General features: G+C 26.5%; 5 protein-coding genes across 9 annotated transcripts; 2 read left to right on the top strand and 3 right to left on the bottom strand.

Annotated features, from left to right (window-relative positions):
• Window positions 1-1,993: 1,993 nt before the first annotated feature.
• On the bottom strand, window positions 1,994-6,516 carry LOC126857559 (uncharacterized). The gene is made up of 6 exons (XM_050607121.1): window positions 6,334-6,516; window positions 5,352-5,726; window positions 4,711-5,090; window positions 4,352-4,466; window positions 3,760-4,204; window positions 1,994-3,511 (listed from the first exon to the last, which is right to left on the bottom strand). The coding sequence occupies exons 1-6, from the start codon at window positions 6,380-6,382 to the stop codon at window positions 2,038-2,040; spliced, it is 2,838 nt and encodes a 945-aa protein (XP_050463078.1). The 5' UTR covers window positions 6,383-6,516; the 3' UTR covers window positions 1,994-2,037.
• A 206-nt stretch (window positions 6,517-6,722) lies between these two features.
• On the top strand, window positions 6,723-9,616 carry LOC126857602 (exodeoxyribonuclease). The gene is made up of 9 exons (XM_050607225.1): window positions 6,723-6,876; window positions 7,326-7,387; window positions 7,536-7,560; window positions 7,644-7,850; window positions 7,936-8,062; window positions 8,133-8,276; window positions 8,467-8,610; window positions 8,711-8,891; window positions 9,232-9,616. Exons 1-9 carry the CDS (start codon window positions 6,787-6,789, stop codon window positions 9,347-9,349), a joined length of 1,098 nt encoding a protein of 365 aa, XP_050463182.1. The 5' UTR covers window positions 6,723-6,786; the 3' UTR covers window positions 9,350-9,616.
• A 432-nt stretch (window positions 9,617-10,048) lies between these two features.
• Window positions 10,049-11,135, bottom strand: LOC126857648 (40S ribosomal protein S19a-like). The gene is made up of 3 exons (XM_050607295.1): window positions 10,975-11,135; window positions 10,746-10,816; window positions 10,049-10,504 (listed from the first exon to the last, which is right to left on the bottom strand). Exons 2-3 carry the CDS (start codon window positions 10,814-10,816, stop codon window positions 10,111-10,113), a joined length of 465 nt encoding a protein of 154 aa, XP_050463252.1. The 5' UTR covers window positions 10,975-11,135; the 3' UTR covers window positions 10,049-10,110.
• A 135-nt stretch (window positions 11,136-11,270) lies between these two features.
• On the top strand, window positions 11,271-12,269 carry LOC126857652 (UPF0449 protein C19orf25-like). Its single transcript, XM_050607300.1, has 2 exons — window positions 11,271-11,652; window positions 11,796-12,269. Exons 1-2 carry the CDS (start codon window positions 11,538-11,540, stop codon window positions 12,014-12,016), a joined length of 336 nt encoding a protein of 111 aa, XP_050463257.1. The 5' UTR covers window positions 11,271-11,537; the 3' UTR covers window positions 12,017-12,269.
• A 967-nt stretch (window positions 12,270-13,236) lies between these two features.
• Window positions 13,237-22,180, bottom strand: LOC126857584 (transmembrane protein 268). 5 transcript variants are annotated; one of them, XM_050607186.1, is made up of 7 exons: window positions 22,042-22,180; window positions 20,836-21,431; window positions 20,084-20,464; window positions 19,639-19,812; window positions 16,668-16,863; window positions 15,544-15,618; window positions 13,237-13,601 (listed from the first exon to the last, which is right to left on the bottom strand). In XM_050607186.1, exons 2-7 carry the CDS (start codon window positions 21,427-21,429, stop codon window positions 13,519-13,521), a joined length of 1,503 nt encoding a protein of 500 aa, XP_050463143.1. In that variant the 5' UTR covers window positions 21,430-21,431; window positions 22,042-22,180; the 3' UTR covers window positions 13,237-13,518. The 5 variants fall into 5 exon arrangements, with proteins under 5 accessions (XP_050463143.1, XP_050463145.1, XP_050463146.1 ...); XM_050607187.1 differs by lacking the exon at window positions 13,237-13,601 and adding an exon at window positions 14,324-14,394; XM_050607188.1 differs by lacking the exon at window positions 15,544-15,618 and having other exon boundaries at window positions 13,242-13,601.
• Window positions 22,181-22,501: the final 321 nt, after the last annotated feature.

The following is a 22,501-nucleotide window of genomic DNA, read 5'->3' as shown; positions in this document are numbered from 1 at the left end:
TGTGCTTAATTTCAAAGGCACGATTTTATACTGTAATAAAAATGTATTAATCTAAATATAATCTATTTTGTTAAATAATATTTTGCTGCAGTTAATATATATTGAATTAATTATTTTATAGTTATTATAATTACATTTAATTATGTGTTTTATGTTAGTTTCTATTGATATGTGTTGCATTCAATCGAGCAATGATATATTGAAGTTGTGAGAAATTATTAGAATAATACATTGCAACGGTATAATTAAAAAATAGACTGCGGCGGATTTTCCAAAATTGTTAAAAAAATTGATGTTCTCAAAAATATACGAAAATGGATTCTATAGCTTCAATTTATTTTTGTACGAGAAATAATGTCCGCGATTGTGTTACCCACCGCATCCTCTGTAAATGTTCCTCTAAAATGATATTAGAATTATATTCTATTATAATAGATTTATATATTATTTACATTACTTTTTCAATATACCACGTAAAGAGAACAATATTCGGAAATTCATAAAAAAACATTTTTAATTAAAAAAGTGAATTATATGTGTGTGTCTTATTTGCACCATATTGAAGCTTAATTCGTAAAAACGCAGATTTTCAAGTTTTAGCATAATAATTATATAATAGTACGTAATTCATGTAGAAAAATCCATTCAATGTAAACAATTATAACTTATTCTTAAATTAAACTTATTTATAACTTAGCAACAATATCAAGTATTTATAATTTGCTCGTTTAGATGATATGAAATATAATCACCCAGAAATATATATATATATACATACATATATATATATATATATATATATATATATATATATATATAATTTGTGTCAGTTCTTGCATAATCTATATATAAAATAATCTAACATTAAGCAAACATATATGTTAAGCAGAAAAATAAATTTTCTTGGAAGACTATTTAACGAGACAAAAAAATTTATTGAGGATTGTTAAAAGGTTTTTATAGATTTTGCTCTGTTTTCGCACAATTTTAATATTTTATCATCGTTTATAATTTTTTTTTATCAAATTTATAATTTTTTCTTATTTTACCGAGTTTTTATTCATAAAAAATTTGTGCAGGCGTAAAATGCGAATGTTCTTATGCATTTCGTTATATTTTCTTTTAAATTAATAATCGAATATAGTAGATGAAACAGTTATAAATTCAATTATAATTATTATAATATTAAAAGTAAATTAGTAGCACGCATTTTATAATTTTTATAATCCAAGAAAGAATTGAATAATTTTATATATGTATAAAATAGTAAAAATATTTCTTTCATTCATTTATAATAAAATTTTTTTTTTGTTTTTTTGAAATTATTAAGAGAATAGATAGTTCACATATGTAACACATTAATATTTGGCACATTACATCATATTTCTGCGATTAATTTAATAAACATAAATTAATTACATCTAATAAGTAATATATATATGTATAAATAAAACTACAAATTCAGATAATTTACATTTCACATATGTCGAGAATAAAACTAAAGATTGTAAAAAATTTAAATCTCAACAATAGTTTTGTATTAGATAAAATCTGAAAGTTTGGTAAATGCAAATAATTTGTTGTATAAGCTTATAACATTTTATAACATATGTTTTAAGAACTAAAAAATTAATTCTTATACTTATTGTAAAACAAATAAATGCCTGCACCTATGGATTTTTATTACCTAATAATATTATATGTATACTTTTATCAAAATCATAAGAATACTTTGATTAGCCCGTTATATCATTTTTTTCTAAATATAGTTGTATCTTAATCAGAATAAAATTGAGAAATAGTTATATATCTCTATTCAGAGTTTTGTTTTTTTGAAAATATTTACAGAAACCAGAAAATGTAGCATTATTTCATTAATCTTGTTCTTTCCAAAATTCTTATTCATTATAATGATTTTATTGCATATTTCAATTAATCAATCTCATATCTATTAACATTACTACAAAATATAATAATGTGATTAACATCAAACTTTACATGTTTTATTGTACAGTTATTATTATTATCATTATCATATTAACTTTGTAAATTGTCTATCTTTTTAGAACTTTGACAGTATCTGATACTATTTCTGTCAATTTGAAAAATGCCATTCTTCAAATGATCATTAGATACAAATAAAATCGTATTTTGCTTGTCAGGTTGCTTTATGTCAATTGCTTGTAAATTACTGTCTAAAATTCGAACTTTCCTACAATTATCTACTTTTGTTTGCAACTGATTTTGTTTATTGCCATATAATTCGGTTTGATGTAGAGGTATGTTTATACATGTACTTTGCGCGATTATCCTATTTAACTGATCAGTATGTATATATAAACATTGATTAACTTGTTGTTGATCAAGTGTCTGATTTTCTTTAACAGAATTTTTTGAAGAGACATTTATGGTTTCTATTGAATCAGTCGTAATAGATTCATTTACACATTCGTTTTCTCGAAGTATATTATTATCTTGATTTTGTGGCATAATCTCTTCTCTAACTGTATCGACTGTTTGCAGAATGTTAACATCTCTATTCGTTATCTGTGTACATAAAGTTATATTACTTCCTGCAGATTCTTTATTTTCAGCATTATAAGTATATTCATTAGATTTTTCATTCATGTCATTGTTTTGTGTAATAATAATGTGTTCATCATATTTTTCACCACATGTTTGGTTATTTTTATCGAAATTTGTAGTTTCTGCTTGTTCAGTTTCTAAATGCACATATGTTGCGGTTTTATCTGGCATATCACTATTGCATATGATTTTGTGATAATTGTGTATAGATTCTTGCAACACATGTAATTTATTTCTGTGTACCTCTTCTGAAAGATCTATATTTATTGTATCCTCTATTATATCTTCATCTTCTTCTTTTGAAGTCTCATTATTACATTTTACTTCAGAATATTCAAGCCATTGTATCTTGTTGCTGCAATCATAAACTTTGTTCTGATCTTCGATGTTATGTTGATAAATAATGTGATTTTCTTCATTATTGATTATTTTTAAATTTTCGTAAAAAGGATTTTTTAATTGTAGCAGGCCATTTTCTACACCATTGATATGTTCCACACTGACACTTTTATTATTTTTATCGGAATATTTACAGTCTATAGCTATTTCAGTCTCTATACCATTAGTCTTCAATTGAGATTCTGAACAAATTTCAAAATTCTCAAGACATTTATCAACAAATTGTACAGTACCTTTTGTTTCCAAATTTTTATTAATATCCTCAATATTCTCTTTCAGAACATATTCTTCTATTGAATTTGTAACAATTTGCGTTTTGTCATGGTAATTTCCAAAATCTACAATCACATTGGATTCGATATTATCGACATTCATTGTAATCTCTGGGACACAATCTTTCTTTCTTCGATTGGTCCGAACTTTTTCAAAGTCTTCTTCAGAAAGATGCAAAACTTCACCAATTGTTGTAAGAATTTTACCGTGTCGTGTTTTTAAATGACGTTTATACGTATTTCTTGTTTTGAACCTAATATGAAAAACAGTATATAAAAGTATTATACAAACTGTCAATTGTCTCGTGATCCTTGATCTCTCCTTCTGGAGATAAAATTAAAGAGAAAATTAAAGAAAAAAACCAGAGAAATTTAGTTAATTTATAAATTAGTTGAAAATAAATTAATTTAAATATTTTAAATTGATGTAAACTAATGTTTAAGAGAATAAATCACAAGTATCTTTTAAATTTTAAGAAGATAATTGATTATTTCTACTCACCGTTGTCCACAATCGTCACATCCAAATGGGGCTTCTCCAGTGTGTCTACGTTGATGTTCCCTAAAGTGTGATGGATGTCTAAACTTCTTTCCACAATCTAGACACGTAAAGCGCGTCTGATTTTGATGAATCAACATATGATATTTCAAACTGTGTCTTCTTGTGAAAACTGCTCTACATATTCGACACTCGTATGGTTTTATTCCAGCGTGACTACGATAATGAGATACTAAAGTTGTAGGCGCGGTGAAACTACGAGGTGGATCGCAAATGCGACATTGTAGATTACTTCCTGTAGGATTGCCTTTCTTCTTAATACGCTCTATATATGCTAATGCCATTTCCCTCTCTTCCTTACTCGTTCCAATAAACTTCGCTTTTCCTTTAGGTTTAGTAACTGTAGATATTTCTGTATTTTTTATCAGAGTTTCCTCTGACCATGAATCTATATGTACATACATAAATATAATATATGTTCAGAGAACTACAATTTACATTTAAATACAATAATATTCTAGTATTAATTGTATGCAATGTTTTGTATTTTATTTTGTGATGAGACAAAATAAAATATTATTATAGAGAAATGTACCTGATGAATAGAGAATATCAGAATCTTGACAATTTGTGTTTTCTGCTAATTTCTGGTTGACAGAAGAATATTCTTTCATATGTACACTATCACTACCAACAACCATCAATACAATCTGGAAAGAAATATATTTACAAAATGTAGTATATATAAATTATGCGTAAATATAAATATCAAATGTATATGGATAATCTTTGATGATTTTACACTTAGATTTTGCACAATATATTATAAATCACTATATGGCTTTCTCTATTATATTTTTCTCATAACACGTTTCTTATATACCAATTAAATATTTATAACATATTTAATATAATTCATAGAATAGTAGAATAAGTAAATTAATTAATACAAACATTTTCTTTTCTTGTATTATCCAGGACATTATTAAAAGATGGCATTCCCTTTTTATTAGGCATCTTATCATCTAATCGTTCAAAATAACTATGATCTCCAAGGACCTTAGTATCCATTTGGTCAGAATTTTTTAATTCGGAATTGTGCGTTTCCTTATTTTCCGAATTCTGAAAACATTTCTGCTTCTCATTCTCTTTAATATTAATATCATTTAAAAGTATTTTACGTAAATAATTTGTAGATTTTTCCAATATCACATCTTTATTTTTCTTATTTATTGTTTCTTGAGGTTTTTTGGACTGCTGTATCCGACTTTTTTTACTTTGTAAATTAGTTTTTAAATTCTTATGGGTTATACTTTTTGCTGTAAATGTATCATCTATAACAATATAAAGGCAAAATCTTTTTTTTATGAAATAAAATATAATTTATCTTACATAAAGATATGTTATAAATTATATATATAGATCTATATACTATATGCAATTTACAAATTTTATCATGATTTTCAAATTTAATATATAAAATTATAAGAATATTTGTTATAAAAATTCCAAATTGGAAAACGAATCTAAACATAAAAAAAAACAATACAGTATTTAGATATGTATAAGTAATATAAGTTTGTTAAAATACATACAGGTTTCTTTATCTGCTTTCAGATATTCTAAATGCTCTTCTAAATGACTTTTAATGGATGCTCTTGCCTTTTCTTCGCTGGCAAAACTAGTATATTTCTGTTGACAGCCAGGTATTAATGCACATGTATAAGAATATTGTCTTTTGAGCTCGTCACTTGTAAAAATAGTAAATTGCTTAACAAGATGGGAAATAGGCATAGATAAAAGCTGAGATACAGTAAAGCATGATTCTTTCCGTTTAATACTCGCTGTTCTAGGTTTACATTGTGCTGCCAGCAACGAATCAATATGCTTTGTTTCTGAATGCAATGTTTGAGACGCAACTTCTGCTAGCACTACTAACAATGCTGATGGACTGTTCCTTCCAATAGTATCTATAACAATCAGTTATTCTTAAATGTACATTTACATATTAATTTTGTATATAAGAATAGTTTTATACTATATAACAGTTCAATTTTTTATGAAAAACAAAAACTTTTTCTATATATTTTATACATTATAAAATATTTTGATACAAATATAAAATAGAATTATAAATTCTTCACAAATTTTTTTCATGAATATATATTTCATGTCATTAAAAGAAAAGGATGTGTAAAATATGAAATATATGAATTTCTTCATCATGATAAATATATACAAAGTATAAAATATGATGTATATATCATATTAGTGATTATAATATTTCTAAAGAAGATATATATTATTTTTTATCATCAAAGAGATTATAAGTCATGCAAATCCTCATTAATAAACAGCATTAATTTAACATACGCCTCTCTCTCTCTCGCTCTTTTTATATGTCGAATAAAAATTGTTTTAGTCGAGTTTTAGCAGACGCCATAAGGACGCCCAGCAGACGGCTTTTCAATTTACTATCTTCGGATGCTGCGATGCGCGCGTTTTTTTTTAACCAAACGACAACGATTCGAAGATAGTATTTAAGAAAAAAAGGGCAAAATTAAAAACTCAGATTACCTCCGTTGTACGAATTCGACACATTTTGTGAATTTGTTTTGGTGTTCATGATCGTAATCGCGTTCGTAGCGTGTCTACATTCCCATAATCCTCCTCTCCTACGAACAACAGGTTCCCCGTTTGTTGTCCAATTCTTCCTTCTTGTCAATTGTCGACATTGCTGCCAACATTGTGAAGCCGAATATGAGCGAGTACGCATATCGATAATCGTACTGCGTTCCTTACGGAGGATTCACACTGCGTCCGATGTCTAACATCCAATATCCAATAGAAACGTTTGTTTTTTTAGGAACAAAAATGTCACCAGTTAGGATCCAAATTTTCTATTGGATAAGAATATATTTTGAAAGGAGTTGGCAAAATTATTGGATGATATGTGCGTTGGATTAATAATATGCCGTCTCCCTTTTCTCGTCTCTTCTATCTCATGATGCCAAACCCAAACAGTGCTAAATGGCACTAAATTTAAAGTTGTACAACAAACCAAGCTGTATCAGACGTTTGTTTGCATTTCCTCCAGTCACGTGTACGGGAATTATCAAGGTCCGTAAATGAATTATTATTTTATATTAATGAGCTAATATATCGTTTCTTCGATTTGAGAACACAGGCGGATTTTCTGCTGAAAAAATATAATCCGATAAATGCGGTTAGAAAGTAGTTAGGCTATATATTTACCGGTTATGGAAGCAGATAATCAATTAATGATAAGCCTCTAATAATTACGATTTTGAGATATTGTTTATAAAATTTAGTTTCATCAATAAAGTCATTAAACTGGCAAAGTTATATGTAAGAATAGAGATCACCTTTATTAATATGATTATAAATAATTAATAAGTTTATATATATATTCTAAGTATATTAATTTTATTGAACTAGACAGATTATTTGAAGAACTGTTGTTGATAGTTTATTAATATATTAATATTAATGATTAATATTAATTAAAACATTAAAATTAACAATATTAACATTTATATTTTTCTCAGTACCTGCTTTTTACAAAAAACAAGATTTCAATATGCCACCAAAACGAACTCCAAAAGCAAAGGTATACAATATTAATTTATCACTTAATATGATATAATTGCAATACTATTTGATAAAAATTTTACGATTATATATTTAATTCAACACTTTATGATATTCCATATTAACAATATAAAAAAGGTTGTATGTTGATTTTTCCTTAAAACAAGGTTGATACTTCCAAAGTTAAATCTGGTAAGAAAATAGATACATTAAATGAATCTAAAACTTCTAAAAAAAAGCGTGCAAATGATAAAAATGATGAACCTGTACCAAAGAGGACAAAAATCGAATCAAAAAAAGTTAATGAAGATGATTCAGCTACTATAAAAAAGGCAAAAAATGAACCTAAACAAATGCAAAATAAGATAGATACAAACCTGGAAGAGATAGATTTTGGATGTACAAAGCCAAATGAGGAAGGCAACAATTATAATTTGAAAATTTGTACTTGGAATGTTTCTGGAATCAGGGCTGTTATTAAAGTATGTTTGAGAGACTTAATTTTATTATATTTTATTATATTGATAATAGTTTTTTATTTTTCTAATTAAACTAATGTTTAATTAGAAAAATGGAATGGATTATATTATCAAAGAAGATGCAGATATAGTTGCTCTACAAGAAACAAAATGTGACAAAGATAAATTGCCAGATGAAGTCAAGTTGCCAGGATATCATCATTATTTTCTGGATAGTAAGAAATACTTGAAAAAAAAATATAGATACATGCATCACATAATTAATAAATATTTACGTTTTAATAGGTAAAAAGCCAGGTTATTGTGGGCTTGCTTTGTTCTGTAAAGAAAAGCCGATTTCTGTGAAATATGGCTTAAATAATTCTGAATTTGATAATGAAGGTAGAATGATCACAGCAGAATACCCAGAATTTTTTATTGTCAATGTTTGTAAGTTATATTTTTTAATAATTATATATAAAAAGATAAATTTCGATTATATGATAAAGAATCAGATACAAGATACAAAAAATCAGAAACATATCTATATAAAATTCAATATTATATATAAATGTACTTTTAAAAAATTCTACTTTTAACAAAAATGTTTAGTATTTAATAGTACAATATAATATAATAGATGTGCCGAATGCTGGACAAAAGTTGGTGACATTACCCAAAAGATTGGAATGGAATAAGACATTTAAGAAATATATTAAGGAATTAGATCAAAAAAAGCCTGTAATTATATGCGGTGATATGAATGTGGCTCATCAAGAAATAGGTATCATTAGTTTTAACTTCATTTAATTTCAAATGTAGAATATTGATAATTATTATTTTGGGAATATTAAGATTATAATTTATCATCATTGACTTCTTAGATTTAAAGAATCCTAAAACAAATACTAAAAATGCTGGATTTACCAAGGAAGAACGAGACGATATGACCGATTTTTTAGCTACCGGCTTTGTAGATACCTTTAGGTTATTATATCCTGACAAAGAAGGTGCATATACATTTTGGTCATATTTTGCCAACTCACGTAATAAGGATATCGGGTGGTAAGTAAATGAATTGTCTTTACTAAAATTATACAAAATTATAAATAGTAGCTAGCAAAAAATTCGATTTAATATTAAGAAAGCGAAAGTTTTTTTCTTATATATTTATGAGATGAGAAAGTTAAGAGAGTTATATGATACACATATAATTAAATCTTATGTGCAATATATATTAATCAAATTATATCTCTCCTGTATATAATGTTCCCGAAAGTTTTTGCAATTATAAAATCATTCCTTCTATAAAATATTTAATTATAATTCATTCGTTATAATTAATTGCTCAATATATATTAAAGCAAAAAGTAATCTACATTTATATAAAATTTATTATATTTAGGCGATTGGATTATTTCCTAGTATCAGAGCGGATCAAGAACAAAGTGTGTGACAACGTTATAAGGAAACAGGTTTATGGCAGTGATCATTGTCCTACAATACTTTATATTAATGTATAATAAGCATTGTGTGTTTTTGTGTAGAGATATCAAATAATATCAATAATGGAACTTTTTTCTCTTATAAGTAATTGCAAATAATCAGTATACAAATGATTAATTGCTTTACTTTATATCAATTGTATGTATCTTATTTAAACTTTGATGCGTATTGTAAAATATATTTTTGAATTCATTTGTAATGTAATTTATATCTAGATAAGGCAAATGTAATAAATGCATTTTATATTTTGAAGCACAAAAAATAAAATTTTATCAGAGTTCTAATTGATGCATGCGTTAAATTTTAGACTTTTTTTTATTATCCTTGGGACTTTTACTGCATATATTTAAAAATATAAATATTTCAACAAAACTTTTTGTTTCATAATTAGTGATGTTATTTCTTATTTATTTGTATTTTAGTATCATTGATTAGAGGAAAATTAAGAAATTTGTCAATTGTTTTCAGCTATCTGATATAAACAATTGTGATGCAATATACATTAGTTTTATAACTTAAAATTATGTAGATATATGTAAATGATAGAAGTAATTTAAATATTTGTAGTTCAAATCATCAGACTTAAATTTCTAAGAATTTTTTGAATCAATTTTGTGGAATTTTAGTTAATCATTTCTTATCTGATTATTATATTCCCCTGACATTTTGTTGATTTAAGTAATTTGTTATATTTTTAAAATATTTCAAAAAACAGGTTTTTTTTTAGAGATTTATATATCTTTTTTTAATTTTTTGTTACAGAAACATAACGAAATATCTAAATTGCAATTGTCTCTTGAAGTTTAAGTTGTTTTTTGCTTTTAGCCTTAACTTGTGCAGCAATACGATCCAAATCTCTGCGTCCTTGGCTAGTCAATTTACGTCCACCAAGAGGTGCTTTTTCAATCAACTTCAACTGTTCCAAGCTTTGAAGCGCTTTGCGCGCAACACCACCGGCTGATCGACAGAAGTGACTGGGATGAGTGCCATTACGTTTGCGTCCACCAAAGATCTTGGTGACAGCGCCGACACCGATCGGGCTGCGGATATAAATATGACGTACCAAAGCTGCACATCTGATGTAGTACCAATCAGGATCATAAGGAGCCAACTCTTTGAATTTGGCCGTTTTTACAATGTCCACCCACTCTGGCACACGCATTTTGCCAGTTCTAAAATTGTATATAATGTTATAAAATAGATCTTTGAGCAATGCATAGATCAGCAATGCAAAAGTATACAGCTTAAAATAGGAATTTTATAATAGAAATTTTGAATGATGCATATAAATAATTTTTTTTATAATAAAGATAATTATATATAAAAATGTTTGCAATTATATTGTGCTTTCAATATTAGACGCATGGGAGATTATTTAGGTTAGGTTTAAACATTCTTATATTTCTTACTCACTTTTTAAGGAAGGCTGCGAAAGCCTTTACGAATTTTTGCTGGTCCACGTCTTTTAACGTTACAGATGGCATCTAAAAAGAGAATTTAAGTTAATAAAATAGCTAATACGCGAAATAAATATATACACATGCCACATGTGCACATGAAGCACGAAAGAACTTTGTGTTGTAAATTTTTATATTTCGATAACCGATAAAAATTGTAAAAAAATCGCTAAACCTCGACATACATTTCTATATAAATTTTCGTATTTCCTCCGTTAAATATGATGTTCTTTAATTCGTATTGTCCTGTAACATCAGCGAGCACCACTTTTACGTGAAAAAGAGAAACGCGAGAATGGAACCGAATGGAACTGACATCTTGGGTTATGTTCGAAAATCTACTCATCGATGGAGTAACATTGATTCGCCAATAAGAATAAAGAAACTTTACTTTTTTTGCCCTGATTGGTCAATCAAATTCCTTTGTCCGACATGTAGATTTTCGAATAGAAAGAATCCAGGAATGTAAATACTTTCGTCTCTTTCTTGTACTTTTTAGTTTATGATTTATTAAAATTGTATGTGTAATCATTTGATTTCTAAACAATAATAGAGAGGAGTCTTTTCTCTCATTTTCTCTGATAACTCTGATTATAGTGATTATTCTCTGATAATAGTGATACGGAACAATAACTGCAACTTTGTCTCATAAATGGACAAAATTTAATAAAAAAAGAACACAATAAACTGAAATTGAAAGAGTAAAGTTAATGCTCTAATCTTTTTATGTCAATATTGACTTTATATAATGTTTAGTAATAAAAAGAATAGTTTACCACCAAGGCCTCATTTGCCAAATCATGAACAAATGTTGGAAGATCTTGAAAATGCTGTTGTGGATGATATAGCATTTAAAATCATAAGTAAATATCTCTATGATCAACATTTGTTGGATTTGAATTATATGTATATTTAGTTATTGTGATTTATAATTAGTTTATACTATAAATAAATGGTTTTTTGGTCTAAGAATTATTAAATTATATTCTTACTAATATAATTTCAGATGATTTACATATAAAAGAATCTTATGGTCTGACAAGTATTAACAACTCCGATGATATATATAAGAAAGTAAAAACCTATTTGAATACCAAACAGCAATTAAGGCAGTTGGAATGCACTTTGAAAAGAGAAGGACAGCAAATGCAGACAGATAATGAAGAAATAAAAAGGCTTGCGGATGATATTAGAAAGCAGGCATATGCTGCTCTGATAACATACTAGAGATATAGAAATACTAAGTAATTAATGTTAAATTATTTTAACAATTAATATATATTATATACAAATATAAATTACATTAAAATATATATATATATATATAAAAATTTATTTTGATGTAAAATTGTATAGCCGTTGTTAATCTTATATCTTATATTTATATCTATTGTTGATATCAATTGATTTGTCTTTTTTAGAAGCTTTTTTGATATTTTGATTGTTGATATTTAATTAAAATAAATTTATTATATTAAAATTCAGTGTTTTTAAATGTCATTTATTATAAATTTAATTTTGCAATATTTTTAATATTTGTGATTAAAAGAGCATTCCATAACATCCTGTATAAGATACATTTTATATATAATTATAATAATAATAGAATGTAACAAATATTTAATGATAATATTTTGTTAATAATTATTTCTGTTCTTAACAAATAAAATGTCATAATGCATTGAACAATACATTATCATATATATATGGATTGATACATTATTTAATATTATGTAAAACTATTTCAACAAAATTAATGCAAGGCACAATAACAACATCTAGTACAATATTGCAATAACTATGATCACATTTACTATAGCGGATAATATATAAATGATATATAAAAGGGTAGTATATGTTATATTTTGTATTACTCTTATATGTATGAAGATGTATGAAAATTTACGAATTACTTGTTAAATTTTTTTATTTAATCTATTTAGAGTAGTTCAATTAAAGGAACTTTTGGATAGTCTTAGCCACTCAAAAAAATTTTTGGAAATTGCTTTAGAGATATAGATGTATTAATTATCTTATATGATAACTTTGATCGTTTAAAATTATACATCTTTTATAAAATTTATATAATTTGTCCTAAAATTTCTATGTAAAATTTTTATTTAAAATTTTCAGTAATTCTTTGAATGATAGAGTGCTGTGTTAAGCATGTGATTATCTTTATATACATGCATATATATATAAAGTTATATCTTATATGATAAAAATATATTTGTACGATTAACAATTCTTATACTTCAATATTGCCACACATAATTATAAAAAATCGTTTTGCGAAATTTCAATTTTTAGATTAAATAATATTTTAATTAATAAATCAGTATACATATTTCACTATATATATTATGTGCGATATATTAGAAATAGAAAATAATAGGAAAATAACAAAGACAAAAATAGATAAAGATGAAAACAGATTGCCATATGTTCTATATCAAAATGAATTATAAAAAATATATACGCTTATAAAATCTGTGATGTAATCTATCTCTACTTTAAGTAGATTTAAAAAATGCGTTGTGTGAAAACGAAAAAGTATTTACAGATAAAATTAACAAACAATTTTTCTTTTGTTATGTATACATATAATAATATGTTCCGTTTTTTTGTATGTGTATGTTTTTTGATATATAACTCTTCTTCCCATATAAATTTAAATCTAAACATTAACCAATACTGTATTACACAGTGTCTGTAAAGACAAAAACTATTTAATGTGATATACTTGGTACCATATCAAACCGACTTATAGGTTCATTAAGGTAGGCACACCATGTAAATCCTGGTGGATACCCTGAAAAATTATGTTAACTCATTAGTATACATCAATTTAAGTGACACAAAAATGCAGACCTAATACATATTCTGATATATGATTCATATATTATTCTTAACAAAAAATTTATTAATACATTCATGTAAAATTGTGACAATAATAATAATAATAAAAATGGAAATGTCAATTTATGATCAAATATATACCTTTAAGTTTTATTTTCTTAAAATAGAAACGAGCAATTAAGAAAAAAGCAATTTCCTTAATATCAGAATAGATATGTTTAAAACAATCATAAAAAAGTATATGTTTGTCAATAAAAAAAAACTTTTATATGTAACATTACAATTATGTCTTTTACATATATTTTAAAAGGCAAAGAAAAAAGGCAAAAAGATAGATATATAATTACACAAGATACGCTATAATTTTAACAAATTATGTTAAGAGTTATAAATTGGAAAGAGTTATAAATAAAGAGTTGTAAATTGAAAGTTAGAAGTAAATTCACCTTTGCTCCGATATGTTAAATGCAACCAGACTTATTGTTAGTAACCATTTGTTAGAATCTGAAGAAATGTATCATCTCTATATAATCAATCTATAATCAAATTGTATTTTTTTTATGTTGCGAAACAACATTAATACAAAAGATGTGAACCTGTCCTGTTTATTCAACATTAAAATTTGTCTTAGAGCATTATAAAAACAAATTTATTCCATATAATACTTACATAATGTTATAGATTATTTTTTTATGTGCTGATGATATGGGGTGATAATATACCAAGATTCATCAGCTTCCTTCCAGCTGCATGCAAGTATATAATCCCTCAAGATTAGTAGTGAATAAATGTTAGTTACATATTAATATACTTTGCACAAAAATTAATGAGTTTTAAATTACAAAAATAAAAAATTAATGTTAAATATTCAATTATTGTGTTTTACTGATTCACATACAAACGCATTATATGTAAAGAAATAGACATATGTATATATTTTTATTCCACAACATCTTTAACAATTATAAAAATGTTTTACAGTTCATATAAAAATCGCGCGATGGCTCTATACAAACACAATTACATAATTTTATAAAGTGATTTCTGTAATAAGTATATCTTCTGTAAATATTATATAAAAATATATTATATCTAAACTACACACAGCTTATATCTATGCAAATTTTAGGACGGACATAACAGATGATATATATGAAATATTTTGCATATAACTACTACATTTTTAAAACAGATAATGTAATGTTTATAATGTATCATTTCTGCAGTGATACCTATATATTTAAGCTTACATTTAGCTTATAATACGAGAATTATCCTGTAATGTTTACAATTATCTGATTATCTCTTAATAATTTTATCATAACCAGCAGCCTTTACATGTATACATTGCACTAAAAACAATTAAAGAGATATGTATATAATGCTCAGTCTAAAGAAGTTTCAATATTTTGTAAAACATTAACATTTAAGATATTGTTAAATGTATTTCTTGTGAGATTTCTTTCGTTTTCAATCAAATTTCAGCAATATTTGATCAAAATAAAATTCTATTCCATGTGTAATGATTTATAATATGTTTGCATGTATACTATATTTTTAGGAAATTTGATTATAGTTTTGAAAGAATTATAATGCCTTATTTTATATACTTATAATAAAAGTAATAATAAAGATTAAAAAAAAAATGCCCGTCTTTTTTAACTCGGAAGAAGCAAGAAAAGGTAGACATAAAGAACGATATATCGAACACAATAATATCGTCCTATGTCTAGTTTTTTTCATACTATTACTGCTAAGAGAAGTGGAAATTCCCGATTCTTAATAATAACGATAGCTTTAATTAAGTTATATTAGTCACAAACAAATAATCGCAAGTTATATCTTAAAATAAGAAATGATGTTAATATTTCAAATAAAAAAAAAACAAATTTTACCTTTTAAAATGGTGAATAATTTTATCTTAGTTGACATAATGTAGAATGTTTTGCCCAAATGTTTCATTGCATATCCTAAGATCAGTGAATAATTGAAAAGTGTGGAAAATATAAAATTTCTTTTGTTGTTTAAAATATGTTTAGAAGTTATGACGAGACACATATGATATAACATATATGATATAGTATATATATGATGTACATGTAATTTAATAACTATTTGGCGTGAAATTAATAAGCATAATTGCTAATTTAAGAAGTCTAAAAAGAAGAACGATATAGAAATATCTATTGATAACAAAATAAAAATAAAAAAAAAAAAAAAAAATAAAAAAAAAACAGATAAGCAAAGCTGTATATAAATGAGATTACAAATGAAAGATATGAGAGAATCTTTTGTGTTACATTAGTCTTTTCAGTAAATGCACTTGCATGAAGCCATTAATTTTCAATAAATTATCAGTTAACATATGGAATGTGTAATTAAATAAAATAAATACATCATTCTTTATTTGTAATGGTTATTATAAATTATAAAAAAATTTTCCTTCAATAAGAAAACATTTTATTAACAAAAATATTTATAACAGAATTTTTTATTATATGTATTTTTTATATTTATAAAAATTTAATAAAATGATAAATTTTCTTCCTTTTATGAATTTTCCATTGTTAACTGCTTTTTTATTTTCAGTTCAATTATTCTATTTTATTTCTGTATATATTCTGTATATATATATATATATATATATATATATATATATATATATATATATATATATATATAAAACAATTTTACGTAAAGTACGAAAAAGAAAAATGGATTTTTTTTTCATCTTGGCTATTATATAATAAATACTATTATAATATAACATAATCACTCATTACGTTATGTTCACAACATTGCAATTTCAAAAACACAATTGTTGAATGAGCCATTGCATAACATATAACAACTTGAACATACAATATTAAATCGTTTGCAATATCAATGTAACTTTTTTCAAAATTTTTATCGTAAAATTGTAGTGACCTTTTTAAGACTGATATATCAATCTCCATTGACAGTATTCAATTGACAGTGAAATCTGGCATTAGAAAGAATTTGCGTAACGTCAACTTGCCTCTCGGCTTGTGTTTTAGATGGTCCTCAATGAATTGACAAGGGCAACGGGCGGAGACACAATGGCGCGGTGGAACAGATAAACCCATGATGTTTCTATCACGTTCCTGCGAGTCTATAACCAGATCAAGTCTGCGGCGCACAAAGTGACGTGCCCATCGAGACGCATACCTCAGCAACAGCAACTCCGCCCGTTCCTGTCAACACACACACACACACCATGATCATACAGTGATAGTCAATCTGATGCAAAATAGTAATCTATTTTTTTCTTTTTTTTTTATATAAAATACCGTGTATGATCAAATCTATTCAAATCAATGCAGTATACAAATGATACCTCTATGATATCGCGCATTTCCTGGTGGCTATAAATATGCAAAGAAACACAAACTTGTAAGAGATCAATTTGTTACATATTTTTATTATTTGTGAAACTGTGTGCAGCAAATTCTTTCTTTCTCTCAAATATTTATTGCAATTTGTAGTCTTTAAATAAAGAATAGTGTTTGTAAAATTCATTGTTTTTATAATAATGATCGAACTGCCATTGTTTTATAATAACATAATAAATAATGTCAAATAACATCATAAAATATTTTCTTATTGTTATATATAATGCACAAAACTCATTATTTTGTAATTAAAAAATATTCACCATTTTATAAGTACAATTTGTCCTTTACATATATGTGTAATAAAAAAAAAAATATATTTATGATCAAGGATAGCATTAAATATAACTATATAGAGCATCGAAGAATTATTATGGTAGAAAAAAAGGCCAATAAAGTGTTTATCAGCATAAATAAGAAAACTATATAAACATAAGCCCCAAAAATTTCGATAAATACTATCAGCCTTCTAAAAGAAACAATTTACTGGAATGCTGAAATAGAGATTATCAAAATAATTTGAAATAAAGATTATCATATTCATTTACACTATCTACATCTATCTTTATAAATTTTATTAAAACAGATCTGTATTCAAATTTAATGCTGTCGACATATATAAATAATGTAAATGCCCGTATATCTTTAAAATATGATACACGAATTTTTATATTATATGAACAAAATGTCAAAATTGCATTCAGCATTAAATATGGAATGTAAATGAAGCTTGACTTGAAAGCAAAAAAACGATCCATGAGTTTTATTAATGATCAAACATGATCAGAAATTAGAATTATAATTTTTTATGAATTTGTATTTCAATGCTGTAGATTATAAACATGTAAAAGTTAGATCCATATTTATTCGCGTAATTATAATTGATAGTAAAATAGGTATTTACAGGATCTACAGCAGAGATAATTGAAGTCAGCAAAATCATACTAAGTTCACAACTTTTGAGTAAGATTATTACTTGTTATGCATCGATTAGTTGTATATTTTTCAATATTTCGAAATAAAAATATTTCTAAATAAAATGTAGTACATTTTAGTAGTTAAGTAAACTTAACTACTAAACTGTAGCATTTAAGTACATTTAAAATAACTCGAAATTAAACACATATATAAATGACAAAATCTATAAACATAATTCCTAAAATAATATAACAAACACAGTAATAAAAAACAATAATCAAATTAAAATATATGCTTACAAGCATCTTAAAAATTAGCTTTAAAAAATTTCAAAGGCATAGAATTTCTTTACATTTTATAACATGTAATAAATGTTTATCTTAAGCTAAAACTTGTATTGTCATCTATGTATTGTGCAATTTATAGTTACTTCTTTTTCTATATAAATAAAAATGGCCACATTCTATGAATATTAAATATAAAACTGGTTTTATAAACCAAAAATTATATTAATACTTCATCAAGTTATAAGCAAATCAATAAAAGTAAATAGCAGTTTTCTTTGGAAGCTGCACGTTTACATTTCTTATATTCTGAATCATATTGCTTAGAGCATAAAATCTCTTTAGTTTGATTCTTTATCTTTATATTGTGATAATAAAGTTGGATCTTTATAACGTTTCATATATATATGAATAAAATAAGTACAGTTAAAAATATAGTAATAATATATATGTATAAAAAATCATATACTTGATCAAAATATTAAAATGCTTATATAGCAATGCGCATCTGAGAGTTAAATAATGCAAAAAAACCTCTGCAATTTTTGTGTATATACAAAACTGCATATATATATGTGTTTGATAATATATAAACAGCATAGAATAACTGTATTTCTCAAATGCCTCTATCTCTTAGAAAGCTACTCCATCTGGGACAAAAATCTCTGCCTTGAACGCGTGGTTTATTACGTAACCATTCCTCTATATATTGACATGGACACAGAGCGGACGCTAAGTGACGTGGCGAAGAAGGATTTCCACCCTCCTCGTCAACTGTCCAATCCAAACGGCGTCGTAAGTAATCCTTCGCCCAACGTTGCACATAACGGCAGAATACTTGTTCGTTTTTACCCTGGTGGTAGTTTAATATAATACACACACAATAAACATTTAATGCAAGTTATTGCAGTTAGTAATATCAAATTTCGTACACACATAAGGTGTGTTTATATATAAAAATTAAAGCCCGTATGATGGAGAACTAAAGGTGTGCCAATATATTACATAATATACAATAAAATTTTTGTTTATCTATCTGTGTGATACTACTTCAAAATGAGATGATATCTTTACATCTTTATAGTTAGAACAAAAATATAAAAATCGTTAAATATTATTAAAAGATTCATTTTATATATCAATTAATATTTACAAATAAAGGGATGGCGGTCCTCATTCAACTCTTAATATATCATCTTTAGTTCGATTAATAAATATAAAAATGTTCTATGCAATAACAAATAACACGCAAAAAAATTTATAAAATTATAAAATATATTTATAAAATAAAAAAAAAATAAAAATAAAAAAAAAAGAAAAGGACTTCGAATGTGCAAAATTGAAAAAAAAAGGATCAAGGGATCACACGGCTTACCTGTTTACGAGAGATTCTCGTGGTAGTGCTGCCTTGTATAACAATGTCACTGTCATCAATGTCCATACGTTGCTGTAATTCTCGTTGTCGGCTTAACTCGCTTCCGTCATCACCACCACCGCCAATTATTCTACCTTCACGTTCTTCTCGCTCTATTACTTCTTGTAGCTTTTTCTGTTGTAAAACAAATGATTTTATTAGCTCTTTGTAGATACATAAATGATAAAAATATAGCATTTTAAAAGTATAGCAATAATCAGAGCAAATAGCATTTTTTGTATTTAGATTGACATTTTTTTTGGCATAATGAATAGAAATGTGTACAAAGCATTGCTCTTTTTTTAAACTAATATTTAATTTATATTAGTATAAAAAAATAAGCATTTTAATTATATCAATTAATAAAAAATTTTATAATATAAATTTATATATATGTAACACTTACAATGCAATCAGTAGTATCAAAGTATATGAAACATAAGTTGACTTTGTGGCAGGAAATTTTTCCTCTGTCATCTAGTCCCAGTAATATTTTGTGTTTTAATAAATGTTTGTTGACTTGAGCCATACATTTTTCGAGATTATGATTGAGTTTTATCTTGATAAACATGCAAAAGAATATTGCAGCCGCATTCAGGACCAGCCACATGATACCGAGCCCGAATAAAGTAAGACCGGTTACACCAGAAAACAGCAGACCAAGTAGTACAACAAAGGCGGTGAATATCCAAAGGACAAGAATTCTTTTGTAGCATATGTTATACATATTGAAGCGCACATCATTGACAAGTAACTCCATTATGTGAACATAATCTTCCACTGTGAGCTACAATATATCTATTTTGTTAGAATATATTGTGTTTCTTTTATATATTTTTTTAAAGTACATGTAGAAAAAACTGATATTCTCCTATCTTAATTACTATCTTCAATTTATTATTTCAGAATACATTATAAAGTTGAATATATATGAAATAGTTCTTAAATGTTAATGTAGAATTGAAGATTATCTGATAAAATGTTCAGTTACAGATTATACAAGTGTAAAAAAAAGTTATCTAAGTGCAAATTCTACAAATGTAAAAAAAGTTATCTAAGTGCATCTTTATCAGATAATTATATCATTAAAAGATATTACATTAATAACAACAGATATATTAAAAAGTATATAAAATATAAAACGAATTTTTTACATACCGTTAATCCTTGTGCCATCAATTCTTCTGGTACTAATTCTGGTCTAAACTTAGCTGGAGTAATCCATGGCCATTTAGTATTTACTGGTAAAAGAGTAACGATAGTATCACCATTGGCAAAACCCTGTCTAATGTTTCCGATAGATGTACTGACAACATTGCTCGATGTATTTCTACCATTAGACACATCTCTTAGATCAATAGTTTTTAAAGAAGCGCTCTTGGCCTCTGATGTTCTAATGTCAGATGGTAATTTAAGGTCTGGAATATCGGATGTGATGGAACGACTTAAACCTGATCTATCTAAATTAATCTGGACGGATTCGGTTGCTATCACAGCACCTTTATACTCATTAGTTTTCTTATCATTAATATCAGGTGGATCAATACTTTTATTAATTTTGTCGATTTGAACTGTAACCGACTCAGGCTTTATTACAGCAGTTGCGCTACTATTGGCTTTTTTTTCTACATCTGTAGTGTCTTTTGGACTCGTTTCATCCTCAAATTGGACCCAATTCTTAGTCTTCATAGCTATATTAGGATTAGTTGCCGCAGTAGCTGTCGCATTATCAGTTGTATCTTCGGAACTCATGACTGTAAAAAGAAATATCTAAATTAATAATTTATTCATACACGAATATATTAAGAATTAATAATAATAGATTATTAGCCAAGAATATAAGTTTAACAATAAACAGTGATGTAAAATAGGTTATTAAACCCACCATTTTATATTTTTAAAAATCATTTCAGCCTAACAGCGTTTAATTTAATAACATTTAATGCGACCAGTTGCGCGACAATTACATGTGTGGCTGATTTGATTTGATTCGATTAGAAGGGAGTGTCCGGATATGGAATCCGAGATGGTAAACGTGTTATCAAGGTATTTTCGCGAGAAACAATCCATCATGTATATGAGAGAATATCGGTAGCGATTCCTCTTGTCATACGGAAAGAATGAAGTAGAATGACGAGAGTCACGATATCGTCTTTGAAGTGCAACAGACGAACTGCTAAAAATCTGGGATCGAGCGTCGAGATGTACATTCGATTTGTATCTCAATTAATTAAGCGCGCCGGGCGCGCCTAACGAGATAATCGCGTAATCGCGATTGGCGAACACGATTTTCGCGCGACTTTGCGGGCCTACGATGCGTGTTCGATGAAAAAATTCGGGTCGCGCATATCAGCGGACACTTACCTGCTATGATATGATGTCTGTTTCATACCCACGAGCCGAAAAGGTGCGCGACGAATCACGAAATCGAGGTATATGACATGGTTGCACGGCGAAGGTAGGCGGGACGTCAGTGTGTGCACGGCGAAGTGGGGTCGCGAGATGTGCACGATACGTACGTATATATAACACACGTATACACATATATATGTACGCACACCTGACGTACGCGTACCACGTGACGCGTACCTGTCGTAATTTTTTTATACGCATTCAGCTTCGTTCGCGAGATTAAATTGTACAACTATCGCAATCAATTCGTTTCATTCGACAATATCTATGCATGATTTTTTTAGGATAAGTTTTATGATTAGAGAGGGACTCGACATGACTCGAGTCTCGAGTTCATCAGGTCCACCTGTTTATCGTTTTCATTCATTTGTTTTTTCTTTCTTTTTTTTTTGTAGTGTGTGTATTATGTATA

The sequence above is a fragment of the Cataglyphis hispanica genome, chromosome 22, assembly GCF_021464435.1.
Source record: "Cataglyphis hispanica isolate Lineage 1 chromosome 22, ULB_Chis1_1.0, whole genome shotgun sequence".
Classification (NCBI taxonomy): Eukaryota; Metazoa; Arthropoda; class Insecta; order Hymenoptera; family Formicidae; genus Cataglyphis; species Cataglyphis hispanica.
This window is presented reverse-complemented; position numbering and strand designations above follow the sequence as displayed.

What these genes read in the sequence shown, in the direction of transcription:
- LOC126857559 (XM_050607121.1), bottom strand. Translation starts at nt 6,382, where the DNA reads ATGAACACCAAAACAAATTCACAAAATGTGTCGAATTCGTACAACGGA. An exon ending in GAAAGCAGATAAAGAAACCT is followed by an intron (nt 5,091 to 5,351) that starts GTATGTATTTTA and finishes ATATTGTTATAG; the next exon opens with ATGATACATTTACAGCAAAA. An exon ending in TGTGACGATTGTGGACAACG is followed by an intron (nt 3,512 to 3,759) that starts GTGAGTAGAAAT and finishes TTTTCATATTAG; the next exon opens with GTTCAAAACAAGAAATACGT.
- LOC126857602 (XM_050607225.1), top strand. Translation starts at nt 6,787, where the DNA reads ATGGCACTAAATTTAAAGTTGTACAACAAACCAAGCTGTATCAGACGT. An exon ending in AACGAACTCCAAAAGCAAAG is followed by an intron (nt 7,388 to 7,535) that starts GTATACAATATT and finishes CCTTAAAACAAG; the next exon opens with GTTGATACTTCCAAAGTTAA. An exon ending in CGTAATAAGGATATCGGGTG is followed by an intron (nt 8,892 to 9,231) that starts GTAAGTAAATGA and finishes TATTATATTTAG; the next exon opens with GCGATTGGATTATTTCCTAG.
- LOC126857648 (XM_050607295.1), bottom strand. Translation starts at nt 10,816, where the DNA reads ATGCCATCTGTAACGTTAAAAGACGTGGACCAGCAAAAATTCGTAAAG. An exon ending in TTCGCAGCCTTCCTTAAAAA is followed by an intron (nt 10,505 to 10,745) that starts GTGAGTAAGAAA and finishes ATACAATTTTAG; the next exon opens with AACTGGCAAAATGCGTGTGC.
- LOC126857652 (XM_050607300.1), top strand. Translation starts at nt 11,538, where the DNA reads ATGTTTAGTAATAAAAAGAATAGTTTACCACCAAGGCCTCATTTGCCA. An exon ending in TATAGCATTTAAAATCATAA is followed by an intron (nt 11,653 to 11,795) that starts GTAAATATCTCT and finishes ATATAATTTCAG; the next exon opens with ATGATTTACATATAAAAGAA.
- LOC126857584 (XM_050607186.1), bottom strand. Translation starts at nt 21,429, where the DNA reads ATGAGTTCCGAAGATACAACTGATAATGCGACAGCTACTGCGGCAACT. An exon ending in TTGATACTACTGATTGCATT is followed by an intron (nt 19,813 to 20,083) that starts GTAAGTGTTACA and finishes GTTTTACAACAG; the next exon opens with AAAAAGCTACAAGAAGTAAT. An exon ending in ATTATTCACCATTTTAAAAG is followed by an intron (nt 13,602 to 15,543) that starts GTAAAATTTGTT and finishes ATAATTTTTCAG; the next exon opens with GGTATCCACCAGGATTTACA.